Here is a 14,381-nt window from a genome sequence, read left to right as displayed (position 1 = left end):
TGTGTATATATATATATATATATTTATTGTTATCGTCCAGGTATCGTGTTGATGATGTCACTGGTCTGTGTTGATGATGTCACTGGTCTGTGTTGATGATGTCACTGGTCTGTGTTGCAGGTCTGGTGTTGATGATGTCACTGGTCTGTGTTGATGATGTCACTGGTCTGTGTTGATGATGTCACTGGTCTGTGTTGCAGGTCTGGTGTTGATGATGTCACTGTGTGGTGAGGTCAGCGTGTACGAGTTCCTCCCGTCTCTGCGTCGGACCGACCTCTGTCACTACTACGAGCGTTACCATGACGCCGCCTGCACGCTGGGAGCCTACCACCCGCTGATGTACGAGAAGCTGCTGGTCCAGAGGATCCACCAGGGGGACCGGGACCAGGACCAGGACCAGGACCAGGACCAGGACCAGCTGAGGACCAAGGGCAAAGTCACGCTGAGAGGGTTCAGGACGGTCCACTGTGGTCCTGGTCCTGGTCTAACACGCTGAGGGGGTTCAGGACGGTCCACTGTGGTCCTGGTCCTGGTCTAACACGCTGAGGGGGTTCAGGACGGTCCACTGTGGTCCTGGTCCTGGTCTAACACGCTGAGGGGGTTCAGGAAGGAACAGAACTGTTTTTAATAATTAATGAAGTTATTTTTAAGTAACTCATAATTTGGACTTTTCGTGGCGGTATTGAACTTCCATACAGTCCGTTACCAGCGATGACATCAGACGGTGCGTTCACTGTCTGCGTGGATAACTGCCACATCTCCCCGGTTCGTTAACGAGGACTGAAAGGAGTTCAATATTTCTGCAGATTTAACGACGTTGTGTTCGAGGACCCGGTTATAAATAGACCCACGGCCCCTGAATGCATCATAAAAGATTTGACACGCTGCCAAAATCTGCAGACTCAAAGACCCCAAACCGGGTTTATAGAAGTGTTTGTTGTAAAAGTGTTAATAGTAATCATAATCAGCAGAACTGTTTGTTTTCTGTGTTTCCACTGAAGAGTTTCTGTTAAAGGTCTCACATTTGTGTTTTAGCTTCTTATTGGTTGAGTTCAATGTTAAATCGGTTAAAAACAAACAGAAGTCTGGTCCTGTTTGGACTAAAATAAAACTTTACTACTGAATAAAAGTACCAGTTTGTAACACCTGTGTGTCTGAGCTCACCTGTCAGCCGTTGTGATTGTTTCCGTTAGCTCCGTTAGTCATGTAGAAATGTTGGTGTGCATTAGTTGTTGTTGTATTTAATTCGAACAGTTCACAAAAACAAAAATACTGTTTAGTTTAGAGACTAATACAATTTTCACTTTGATTTATCTGATATTTATTTTAGTTTTTTTTTTTTTCATTTTCAGCATATTAATTAAATTTGTCTTTTTTTCTCAATTTTTTCATTTTATTTAGATTTTTTTGTGTCTTTTTTTAATTTTTAATTTAATTATTTCCTTTTCTTTAATTTTATTGTCTTTTAAAAAAAATATATATTTTATTTACATTTTTGTCTTTTTTCATTTTTATCTAATTATTTATTTTTCTTTAATTTTTCTTTTTTTAAATTGTTATTTAATTATTTCATTTAATGTTTTGTTTTTAAGAAATATATTTAATTCATGTTATTTCTTTTTTTGTCTTTTTAAAAATTGTATTTAATTCCATTTTATTTACATTTGTATTTTTTAAAATTATTTTATTTTTACTTTTATTTTGGAAATCAAGATTTTGTCTTTATTTTTAGGAAAGGAAGGAAGGAAGGAAAGAAAGGAGGAAAGGAAGGAAGGAAGGAAGGGAAGGAAGGAGGGAAAGAAAGAAGGGAAGGAAAGGAAAGAAGGAAGGAAGGGAAGGAAAGGAAAGAAGGAAGGAAGGAAGGAAAGTATTTTCACAGTGTGGTATTAGTACTTGTACTTGTTGTGTAGTATCTGTAGGATCAGAGTACTTGTTGTGTAGTATCTGTAGGATCAGAGTACTTGTTGTGTAGTATCTGTAGGATCAGAGTACTTGTTGTGTAGTATCTGTAGGATCAGAGTACTTGTTGTGTAGTATCTGTAGGATCAGAGTACTTGTTGTGTAGTATCTGTGGGATCAGAGTACTTGTTGTGTAGTATCTGTAGGATCAGAGTACTTGTTGTGTAGTATCTGTGGGATCAGAGTACTTGTTGTGTAGTATCTGTGGGATCAGAGTACTTGTTGTGTAGTATCTGTAGGATCAGAGTACTTGTAGTGTAGTATCTGTAGGATCAGAGTACTTGTTGTGTAGTATCTGTAGGATCAGAGTACTTGTTGTGTAGTATCTGTAGGATCAGAGTACTTGTTGTGTAGTATCTGTAGGATCAGAGTACTTGTTGTGTAGTATCTGTGGGATCAGAGTACTTGTTGTGTAGTATCTGTAGGATCAGAGTACTTGTTGTGTAGTATCTGTAGGATCAGAGTACTTGTTGTGTAGTATCTGTAGGATCAGAGTACTTGTTGTGTAGTATCTGTAGGATCAGAGTACTTGTAGTGTAGTATCTGTAGGATCAGAGTACTTGTTGTGTAGTATCTGTAGGATCAGAGTACTTGTTGTGTAGTATCTGTAGGATCAGAGTACTTGTTGTGTAGTATCTGTAGGATCAGAGTACTTGTAGTGTAGTATCTGTAGGATCAGAGTACTTGTTGTGTAGTATCTGTGGGATCAGAGTACTTGTTGTGTAGTATCTGTGGGATCAGAGTACTTGTTGTGTAGTATCTGTGGGATCAGAGTACTTGTTGTGTAGTATCTGTAGGATCAGAGTACTTGTAGTGTAGTATCTGTGGGATCAGAGTACTTGTTGTGTAGTATCTGTAGGATCAGAGTACTTGTTGTGTAGTATCTGTGGGATCAGAGTACTTGTTGTGTAGTATCTGTAGGATCAGAGTACTTGTTGTGTAGTATCTGTGGGATCAGAGTACTTGTTGTGTAGTATCTGTGGGATCAGAGTACTTGTTGTGTAGTATCTGTAGGATCAGAGTACTTGTAGTGTAGTATCTGTAGGATCAGAGTACTTGTTGTGTAGTATCTGTAGGATCAGAGTACTTGTTGTGTAGTATCTGTGGGATCAGCGTACTTGTAGTGTAGTATCTGTAGGATCAGAGTACTTGTTGTGTAGTATCTGTAGGATCAGAGTACTTGTTGTGTAGTATCTGTAGGATCAGAGTACTTGTTGTGTAGTATCTGTAGGATCAGAGTACTTGTTGTGTAGTATCTGTAGGATCAGAGTACTTGTAGTGTAGTATCTGTGGGATCAGAGTACTTGTTGTGTAGTATCTGTGGGATCAGAGTACTTGTTGTGTAGTATCTGTAGGATCAGAGTACTTGTTGTGTAGTATCTGTGGGATCAGAGTACTTGTAGTGTAGTATCTGTGGGATCAGAGTACTTGTTGTGTAGTATCTGTAGGATCAGAGTACTTGTAGTGTAGTATCTGTGGGATCAGAGTACTTGTAGTGTAGTATCTGTGGGATCAGAGTACTTGTTGTGTAGTATCTGTAGGATCAGAGTACTTGTAGTGTAGTATCTGTAGGATCAGAGTACTTGTAGTGTAGTATCTGTAGGATCAGAGTACTTGTTGTGTAGTATCTGTAGGATCAGAGTACTTGTTGTGTAGTATCTGTGGGATCAGAGTACTTGTTGTGTAGTATCTGTAGGATCAGAGTACTTGTTGTGTAGTATCTGTGGGATCAGAGTACTTGTTGTGTAGTATCTGTAGGATCAGAGTACTTGTTGTGTAGTATCTGTAGGATCAGAGTACTTGTTGTGTAGTATCTGTGGGATCAGAGTACTTGTTGTGTAGTATCTGTAGGATCAGAGTACTTGTAGTGTAGTATCTGTGGGATCAGAGTACTTGTTGTGTAGTATCTGTGGGATCAGAGTACTTGTAGTGTAGTATCTGTAGGATCAGAGTACTTGTAGTGTAGTATCTGTAGGATCAGAGTACTTGTTGTGTAGTATCTGTAGGATCAGAGTACTTGTTGTGTAGTATCTGTAGGATCAGAGTACTTGTTGTGTAGTATCTGTGGGATCAGAGTACTTGTTGTGTAGTATCTGTAGGATCAGAGTACTTGTTGTGTAGTATCTGTAGGATCAGAGTACTTGTAGTGTAGTATCTGTGGGATCAGAGTACTTGTAGTGTAGTATCTGTGGGATCAGAGTACTTGTTGTGTAGTATCTGTAGGATCAGAGTACTTGTAGTGTAGTATCTGTGGGATCAGAGTACTTGTTGTGTAGTATCTGTAGGATCAGAGTACTTGTAGTATAGTATCTGTAGGATCAGAGTACTTGTTGTGTAGTATCTGTAGGATCAGAGTACTTGTTGTGTAGTATCTGTGGGATCAGAGTACTTGTTGTGTAGTATCTGTAGGATCAGAGTACTTGTTGTGTAGTATCTGTAGGATCAGAGTACTTGTAGTGTAGTATCTGTGGGATCAGAGTACTTGTTGTGTAGTATCTGTAGGATCAGAGTACTTGTTGTGTAGTATCTGTAGGATCAGAGTACTTGTTGTGTAGTATCTGTGGGATCAGAGTACTTGTAGTGTAGTATCTGTGGGATCAGAGTACTTGTAGTGTAGTATCTGTAGGATCAGAGTACTTGTAGTGTAGTATCTGTAGGATCAGAGTACTTGTAGTGTAGTATCTGTAGGATCAGAGTACTTGTTGTGTAGTATCTGTAGGATCAGAGTACTTGTTGTGTAGTATCTGTGGGATCAGAGTACTTGTAGTGTAGTATCTGTGGGATCAGAGTACTTGTAGTGTAGTATCTGTAGGATCAGAGTACTTGTTGTGTAGTATCTGTAGGATCAGAGTACTTGTAGTGTAGTATCTGTGGGATCAGAGTACTTGTAGTGTAGTATCTGTGGGATCAGAGTACTTGTTGTGTAGTATCTGTAGGATCAGAGTACTTGTTGTGTAGTATCTGTAGGATCAGAGTACTTGTTGTGTAGTATCTGTAGGATCAGAGTACTTGTTGTGTAGTATCTGTGGGATCAGAGTACTTGTTGTGTAGTATCTGTAGGATCAGAGTACTTGTAGTGTAGTATCTGTAGGATCAGAGTACTTGTAGTGTAGTATCTGTAGGATCAGAGTACTTGTTGTGTAGTATCTGTAGGATCAGAGTACTTGTTGTGTAGTATCTGTAGGATCAGAGTACTTGTTGTGTAGTATCTGTAGGATCAGAGTACTTGTTGTGTAGTATCTGTAGGATCAGAGTACTTGTTGTGTAGTATCTGTAGGATCAGAGTACTTGTTGTGTAGTATCTGTAGGATCAGAGTACTTGTAGTGTAGTATCTGTGGGATCAGAGTACTTGTAGTGTAGTATCTGTGGGATCAGAGTACTTGTTGTGTAGTATCTGTAGGATCAGAGTACTTGTAGTGTAGTATCTGTAGGATCAGAGTACTTGTAGTGTAGTATCTGTAGGATCAGAGTACTTGTTGTGTAGTATCTGTAGGATCAGAGTACTTGTAGTGTAGTATCTGTAGGATCAGAGTACTTGTAGTGTAGTATCTGTGGGATCAGAGTACTTGTTGTGTAGTATCTGTAGGATCAGAGTACTTGTTGTGTAGTATCTGTGGGATCAGAGTACTTGTAGTGTAGTATCTGTAGGATCAGAGTACTTGTAGTGTAGTATCTGTGGGATCAGAGTACTTGTAGTGTAGTATCTGTAGGATCAGAGTACTTGTAGTGTAGTATCTGTAGGATCAGAGTACTTGTAGTGTAGTATCTGTAGGATCAGAGTACTTGTTGTGTAGTATCTGTAGGATCAGAGTACTTGTAGTGTAGTATCTGTAGGATCAGAGTACTTGTAGTGTAGTATCTGTGGGATCAGAGTACTTGTTGTGTAGTATCTGTAGGATCAGAGTACTTGTTGTGTAGTATCTGTAGGATCAGAGTACTTGTTGTGTAGTATCTGTGGGATCAGCGTACTTGTAGTGTAGTATCTGTAGGATCAGAGTACTTGTTGTGTAGTATCTGTGGGATCAGAGTACTTGTAGTGTAGTATCTGTAGGATCAGAGTACTTGTAGTGTAGTATCTGTAGGATCAGAGTACTTGTAGTGTAGTATCTGTAGGATCAGAGTACTTGTAGTGTAGTATCTTTAGGATCAGAGTACTTGTAGTGTAGTAGCTGTAGGATCAGAGTACTTGTAGTGTAGTATCTTTAGGATCAGAGTACTTGTAGTGTAGTAGCTGTAGGATCAGAGTACTTGTTGTGTAGTATCTGTAGGATCAGAGTACTTGTAGTGTAGTATCTGTAGGATCAGAGTACTTGTAGTGTAGTAGCTGTAGGATCAGAGTACTTGTAGTGTAGTATCTTTAGGATCAGAGTACTTGTTGTGTAGTATCTGTAGGATCAGAGTACTTGTAGTGTAGTATCTTTAGGATCAGAGTACTTGTAGTGTAGTAGCTGTAGGATCAGAGTACTTGTAGTGTAGTATCTGTAGGATCAGAGTACTTGTTGTGTAGTATCTGTGGGATCAGAGTACTTGTTGTGTAGTATCTGTAGGATCAGAGTACTTGTTGTGTAGTATCTGTGGGATCAGAGTACTTGTTGTGTAGTATCTGTAGGATCAGAGTACTTGTAGTGTAGTATCTGTAGGATCAGAGTACTTGTAGTGTAGTATCTGTAGGATCAGAGTACTTGTAGTGTAGTATCTGTAGGATCAGAGTACTTGTTGTGTAGTATCTGTAGGATCAGAGTACTTGTGTAGTATCTGTAGGATCAGAGTACTTGTTGTGTAGTATCTGTAGGATCAGAGTACTTGTTGTGTAGTATCTGTAGGATCAGAGTACTTGTAGTGTAGTATCTGTGGGATCAGAGTACTTGTTGTGTAGTATCTGTGGGATCAGAGTACTTGTTGTGTAGTATCTGTGGGATCAGAGTACTTGTAGTGTAGTATCTGTGGGATCAGAGTACTTGTTGTGTAGTATCTGTGGGATCAGAGTACTTGTTGTGTAGTATCTGTGGGATCAGAGTACTTGTTGTGTAGTATCTGTGGGATCAGAGTACTTGTTGTGTAGTATCTGTGGGATCAGAGTACTTGTTGTGTAGTATCTGTGGGATCAGAGTACTTGTTGTGTAGTATCTGTGGGATCAGAGTACTTGTTGTGTAGTATCTGTAGGATCAGAGTACTTGTTGTGTAGTATCTGTAGGATCAGAGTACTTGTTGTGTAGTATCTGTAGGATCAGAGTACTTGTTGTGTAGTATCTGTAGGATCAGAGTACTTGTTGTGTAGTATCTGTAGGATCAGAGTACTTGTTGTGTAGTATCTGTAGGATCAGAGTACTTGTTGTGTAGTATCTGTAGGATCAGAGTACTTGTTGTGTAGTATCTGTAGGATCAGAGTACTTGTTGTGTAGTATCTGTAGGATCAGAGTACTTGTTGTGTAGTATCTGTAGGATCAGAGTACTTGTAGTGTAGTATCTGTAGGATCAGAGTACTTGTAGTGTAGTATCTGTAGGATCAGAGTACTTGTTGTGTAGTATCTGTGGGATCAGAGTACTTGTAGTGTAGTATCTGTAGGATCAGAGTACTTGTTGTGTAGTATCTGTAGGATCAGAGTACTTGTTGTGTAGTATCTGTAGGATCAGAGTACTTGTTGTGTAGTATCTGTAGGATCAGAGTACTTGTTGTGTAGTATCTGTGGGATCAGAGTACTTGTAGTGTAGTATCTTTAGGATCAGAGTACTTGTTGTGTAGTATCTGTAGGATCAGAGTACTTGTAGTGTAGTATCTTTAGGATCAGAGTACTTGTAGTGTAGTATCTGTGGGATCAGAGTACTTGTTGTGTAGTATCTTTAGGATCAGAGTACTTGTTGTGTAGTATCTGTGGGATCAGAGTACTTGTTGTGTAGTATCTTTAGGATCAGAGTACTTGTAGTGTAGTATCTGTGGGATCAGAGTACTTGTTGTGTAGTATCTGTAGGATCAGAGTACTTGTTGTGTAGTATCTTTAGGATCAGAGTACTTGTTGTGTAGTATCTGTAGGATCAGAGTACTTGTTGTGTAGTATCTGTGGGATCAGAGTACTTGTTGTGTAGTATCTGTAGGATCAGAGTACTTGTAGTGTAGTATCTGTAGGATCAGAGTACTTGTTGTGTAGTATCTTTAGGATCAGAGTACTTGTTGTGTAGTATCTGTAGGATCAGAGTACTTGTTGTGTAGTATCTGTGGGATCAGAGTACTTGTTGTGTAGTATCTGTAGGATCAGAGTACTTGTAGTGTAGTATCTGTAGGATCAGAGTACTTGTAGTGTAGTATCTGTGGGATCAGAGTACTTGTTGTGTAGTATCTGTAGGATCAGAGTACTTGTTGTGTAGTATCTGTGGGATCAGAGTACTTGTTGTGTAGTATCTGTAGGATCAGAGTACTTGTAGTGTAGTAGCTGTAGGATCAGAGTACTTGTAGTGTAGTATCTGTAGGATCAGAGTACTTGTAGTGTAGTATCTGTAGGATCAGAGTACTTGTTGTGTAGTAGCTGTAGGATCAGAGTACTTGTTGTGTAGTATCTGTAGGATCAGAGTACTTGTTGTGTAGTATCTGTGGGATCAGAGTACTTGTTGTGTAGTATCTGTGGGATCAGAGTACTTGTTGTGTAGTATCTGTAGGATCAGAGTACTTGTTGTGTAGTATCTGTAGGATCAGAGTACTTGTAGTGTAGTATCTGTGGGATCAGAGTACTTGTTGTTGGTGTAGAACATGCAGAGTGAACGTGATCTCAGCGTGGTGTGTTCAGGTTCACAGCTGCAGACTCCGTGTCCTGTTACAGACACACTAACATACTATATATATATAAACTATATAGACAGTATATATAGTTAGTATATAGTGTGTATATAGTGTGTATATAGTTAGTATATAGTGTGTATATAGTGTGTATATAGTGTGTACATGTACACTGTGAACTCTGTCACATCGACTACATGTTCTGACAAACGTTCACGATGCCTTGATTAAAATGATTAATAATAATAATAATAAACATAGAAATGTAAATAGAAGTATAAATATATAAATAATAAAATATATAAATGTAAGTATAAATATATAAATAATAATAAATATTAACATATATAATTGTATATAAATGTAAATATAAGTATAAATGTGAATATAAATGTAAATATATAAATTTGTATGCCATTGTGATGGGGCTGCTGCCAGACTTCAGTCAGCTGTTGTGGAGGTCACAGAGGTCACAGAGGTCACAGAGGTCATGATCATTTATTTTTTTATTTTATTATTGATTGATTGATTGATTGATTGATTGATTGATTTGTCTGTCCAGTATGCTGTTTATCTGTTGACACCTCGTCCTGGTTATCGCTGTGTGAGTGTGACGTGATGTGATTCAGGTCTGTTTCCCAGCATGCATCAGTCCAGCTGGGTCACCCTCAGAAACATGACCCCCCCCAGTACCTATTCCCGTCCTCTTACCGCTCCACTCAGAGAAAATAGCCTCCGCCCCCCCCCCCACAGACGACTAAGTAAGGCCAGGAGGCGTTCGCTGACCCCCGGTAAATATAGGAGAACATGTGCACCGCTAAATGCAGCCGGAGAGAAGAGACCACAAGGACGACGCAAAGTTAACGAACCTTTATTCACACCTTCAACAGACGACAGAAATCAAGTTCAAGTTTTCAGTTTCACAAACACGATCAATCAAATCTGTCAAACAATAGAAAAGTATAAAAATACAAAATCTTCCTGAAAGATCAACGACTCCGTTCCCTCCGTTTCCTTCCTCCGTTCCCTCCGTTCCCTCCGTTCCCTCCGTTTCCTCCCTCCGTTCCCTCCGTTCCCTCCGTTTCCTCCCTCCGTTCCCTCCGTTCCCTCCGTTTCCTTCCTCCGTTCCCTCCGTTCCCTCCGTTCCCTCCGTTCCCTCCGTTCCCTCCGTTTCCTCCGTTCCCTCCGTTCCCTCCGTTCCCTCCGTTTCCTCCGTTCCCTCCGTTTCCTCCGTTCCCTCCGTTCCCTCCGTTCCCTCCGTTCCCTCCGTTTCCTCCCTCCGTTCCCTCCGTTCCCTCCGTTCCCTCCGTTTCCTCTGCGAGGACCTGAAGTTTCTGAAAAGCAGCTTTGTGTTTCTACTTCCTGTCGGCGTCCTGGTCTTCCATCCTGAAACAGTCCGTTACTGGTCTTTGTCCTCGCCGCCCCGTCTGAAGTCCATGGCGGCGAGCAGCAGCTCGGCGTCCCGGGTGTCCACGCTCAGGTGCTCCATGCTCTCGTAGCCCGGCTCGGGTCTCTGCAGCTGGGCGCCGCGGGCCGCCTCCCGGGCCTCCTCCTGCAGCTGCTTGGCGGCGATCAGGAACTCGGCGGCGCCGCAGGACTGCACGCTCTGCGTCAGCTTCTCCTGCAGCTGGTTGCTGAGCACCAGTTGCTGCTTGTACTGCTCCGCCAGCGTCCTGAGCGCCGCCACTTTGCTCTGCTCCTCGCCGCCGATCTGCTCCAGCAGCTCGCCCTTCCGCTCCTCCAGGATGGCGTACAGCAGGTCGAAGCTCTCGCCCAGCCGCCGCCTCTGCAGCTCGCCGTTCTCCTGGATCAACTTGCACTTGTCGTCCATCTGCGTCACGGCGACCTGGATGCAGCCGTTTCCCGCGGCCAGCTGCTCCACCGCCGAGCGCAGCTCGTTCTTCTGGCTCTGGTAGACGGCGTGCAGCGGCGTCACCTCGCAGTCTTTGTGCTGCCCGAACACCTTGCACATGGAGCAGGTGGGCGTCTGGCAGCTGACGCAGTAGATGTTGATGCGTTCGTCCTCGTGCTCCTTACACTTGGGCTCCTTGGCGTCTTTGTCCTTCAGCGGGAGGTCCTCGCCGTCGCCGCCCTTGCTCTCCTGCTGCTGCTTGTAGATGTCGATGATGTTCTCCACCAGCAGGTTCCTCTGCAGCCCGTACACGCCGTGGCGGTCCAGGACCACCTCGAAGCGGCAGGTGGGGCAGCGGAAGGTCCCTCCGGAGTAGTGGAAGGGGTTCTTGGACTCGTAGAGGTCGTTGGCACAGCCGCGGCAAAGGTTGTGCTGGCAGGGCAGGATCACCACGGGTTTGGTGAACATGTCCAGGCAGATGGGGCAGCTCAGCTGCTTCTCCATGTTCTCCATGGCGCTGACAGGACGCACCACCTGACCCGTCTGGATGTCCATCGTCTTCTGCTCGGGTCTCGGTCTCTCTGGGTCTCTCTGGGTCTCTCTGGGTCTCTCTGGGTCTCTCTCTCTCGGTGTGTCTCTCTGTCTCTCTCGGTGTCTCTGGTTTATTTTGATCTGCCGGCGTCAGAGAGCCGCCGGCCTTTATACCCCCCTAGAGGAGGGACCCCGCCCCCCCCACCGCCGGCTGTTTGTCTCCCTGGTTCTGAAATAGACTCCCAGCAGCCTTTGCTGCTGCTGCACATGCCTTACTGAGGACCAGACCCCCGCCCCCCCAGCAGACTGACCAGACCTCCAACAACATGTTGCATGAAGTCTGTTTACGTCACATGGTGTCTCCTCCAGGGTCAGTAAACAATCAGTCATGTGGAGACCAGCAGCTGGTTGCTTCATACTGCAACAACTCATAGTCCAACAACATCTGAGCAACGTGTTCATCAACATCTGAGCAACGTGTTCATCAACATCTGAGCAACGTGTTCGTCAACATCTGAGCAACGTGTTCGTCAACATCTGAGCAACGTGTTCGTCAACATCTGAGCAACGTGTTCGTCAACATCTGAGCAACGTGTTCACCAACATCTGAGCAACGTGTTCACCAACATCTGAGCAACGTGTTCAACAACATCTGAGCAACCTGTTCACCAACATCTGAGCAACGTGTTCACCAACATCTGAGCAACGTGTTCAACAACATCTGAGCAACCTGTTCACCAACATCTGAGCAACGTGTTCAACAACATCTGAGCAACCTGTTCACCAACATCTGAGCAACCTGTTCACCAACATCTGAGCAACGTGTTCGTCGAAATCTGAGCAACATGTTCTTCAACATCTGAGCAACGTTTTCACCGACATCTGAGCAACGTGTTCGTCAACATCTGAGCAACGTGTTCACCAACATCTGAGCAACGTGTTCACCAACATCTGAGCAACGTGTTCGTCAACATCTGAGCAACGTGTTCGTCAACATCTGAGCAACGTGTTCGTCAACATCTGAGCAACGTGTTCGTCAACATCTAAGCAACGTGTTCACCAACATCTGAGCAACGTGTTCACCAACATCTGAGCAACATATTCACCAACATCTGAGCAACGTGTTCGTCAACATCTGAGCAACGTGTTCATCAACATCTGAGCAACGTGTTCGTCAACATCTGAGCAACGTGTTCACCAACATCTGAGCAACATATTCACCAACATCTGAGCAACATATTCACCAACATCTGAGCAACGTGTTCGTCAACATCTGAGCAACGTGTTCGTCAACATCTGAGCAACGTGTTCGTCAACATCTGAGCAACGTGTTCGCCAACATCTGAGCAACGTGTTCACCAACATCTGAGCAACGTGTTCACCAACATCTGAGCAAGATGAAACCAAGATGGAGACGGACAGAAACCAAGATGGAGACGGACAGGAACCAAGATGGAGACGGACTGAAACCAAGATGGAGACGACAAGAACCAAGATGGAGACGGACTGAAACCAAGATGGAGACGGACTGAAACCAAGATGGAGACGGACAGGAACCAAGATGGAGACGGACTGAAACCAAGATGGAGACGGACAGGAACCAAGATGGAGACGGACTGAAACCAAGATGGAGACGGACTGAAACCAAGATGGAGACGGACTGAAACCAAGATGGAGACGGACAGGAACCAAGATGGAGACGGACTGAAACCAAGATGGAGACGGACAGGAACCAAGATGGAGACGGACAGGAACCAAGATGGAGACGGACAGGAACCAAGATGGAGACGGACTGAAACCAAGATGGAGACGGACAGGAACCAAGATGGAGACGGACTGAAACCAAGATGGAGACGGACTGAAACCAAGATGGAGACGGACTGAAACCAAGATGGAGACGGACAGGAACCAAGATGGAGACGGACTGAAACCAAGATGGAGACGGACAGGAACCAAGATGGAGACGGACAGGAACCAAGATGGAGACGGACAGGAACCAAGATGGAGACGGACAGAAACCAAGATGGAGACGGACAGGAACCAAGATGGAGACGGACAGAAACCAAGATGGAGACGGACAGGAACCAAGATGGAGACGGACAGGAACCAAGATGGAGACGGACAGGAACCAAGATGGAGACGGACAGGAACCAAGATGGAGACGGACTGAAACCAAGATGGAAACGGACTGAAACCAAGATGGAGACGGACTGAAACCAAGATGGAGACGGACAGGAACCAAGATGGAGACGGACAGGAACCAAGATGGAGACGGACAGGAACCAAGATGGAGACGGACAGGAACCAAGATGGAGACGGACTGAAACCAAGATGGAGACGGACAGGAACCAAGATGGAGACGGACTGAAACCAAGATGGAGACGGACATGAACCAAGATGGAGACGGACAGGAACCAAGATGGAGACGGACTGAAACCAAGATGGAGACGGACTGAAACCAAGATGGAGACGGACATGAACCAAGATGGCGACGGTAATAAACCAACGTTTCTCTTCTTGTAATGAATGAGTTGTTTGGTTGTGATTTCTGTGTTGATGTTTTGAAGCTGAACAGGAAGTTGTCAGCTTCAGGTTTCAGCTCTGGAACATGAAGCTGAAGTCTTACATAACTGTGACCCCTGACCTTTGACCTTTGACCTTTAACATGTGAGGATACTTCTCATCTTTACTGTCTCTCTGGTTTTCTTCTCTCAGTTCATTTAAACAGTTTAAATAATGAAAGCAGAAACAGTGTAACCTCGTTAACGTCCTTAAATACACCGTTTGATTAATATCACTAATAACTAGTTTAAGAAAATCAAGTTTAATATAAAGATGTTGTTTCACTCTTCAGCCACTAGATGGAGCTCTACACGGTGTGGCGGCTGTGGCTCAGAGGGTAGAGCAGGTTGTCCACCAATCGGAAGGTCGGTGGTTCGATCCCCGGCTGCTCCGGGTCACATGTCGATGTGTCCTTGAGCAAGACACTTAACCCCAAATTGCTCCCGGAGGCAGAGCCATCGGTGTGTGAATGAGTATTTAGATTAAATCCTGATGGGCAAAGTTGGCACCTTAATAGCCTCTGCCATCAGTGTATGAATGTGTGTGTGAATGGGTGAATACTGACATGTAGTGTAAAGAGCTTTGAGTGGTCGGAAGACTAGAAAAGCGCTATATAAATCCAAGTCCATTTACCATTTACCATTTACACCTGTTACACTACTGCTGTGAAGAACTGCAGGAAAAGTACTAATACCACACTGTAAAA

General features: G+C 43.6%; 1 protein-coding gene and 1 pseudogene across 2 annotated transcripts in view; one reads left to right on the top strand and one right to left on the bottom strand.

The window, feature by feature from the left end:
* LOC141762978 (beta-galactoside alpha-2,6-sialyltransferase 2-like) overlaps positions 1-1,106 on the top strand; it is a 12,316-nt gene extending 11,210 nt beyond the window's left edge. For both annotated transcript variants that reach the window (XM_074627204.1, XM_074627203.1), the window contains one exon: positions 201-1,106. In XM_074627204.1, coding sequence (XP_074483305.1) covers positions 201-496 — 296 coding nt within the window. In that variant the 3' untranslated portion in view covers positions 497-1,106. The remainder of the gene's footprint in view (positions 1-200) is intronic.
* An 8,479-nt stretch (positions 1,107-9,585) lies between these two features.
* On the bottom strand, positions 9,586-11,271 carry LOC141762986 (E3 ubiquitin-protein ligase TRIM63 pseudogene; annotated as a pseudogene).
* Positions 11,272-14,381: the final 3,110 nt, after the last annotated feature.

Source organism: Sebastes fasciatus, chromosome 24 (genome assembly GCF_043250625.1).
Source record: "Sebastes fasciatus isolate fSebFas1 chromosome 24, fSebFas1.pri, whole genome shotgun sequence".
NCBI lineage: Eukaryota > Metazoa > Chordata > Actinopteri > Perciformes > Sebastidae > Sebastes > Sebastes fasciatus.
The sequence above is the reverse complement of the archived record's forward strand: the minus strand, read 5'-3'. Positions and strand labels throughout refer to the sequence as shown.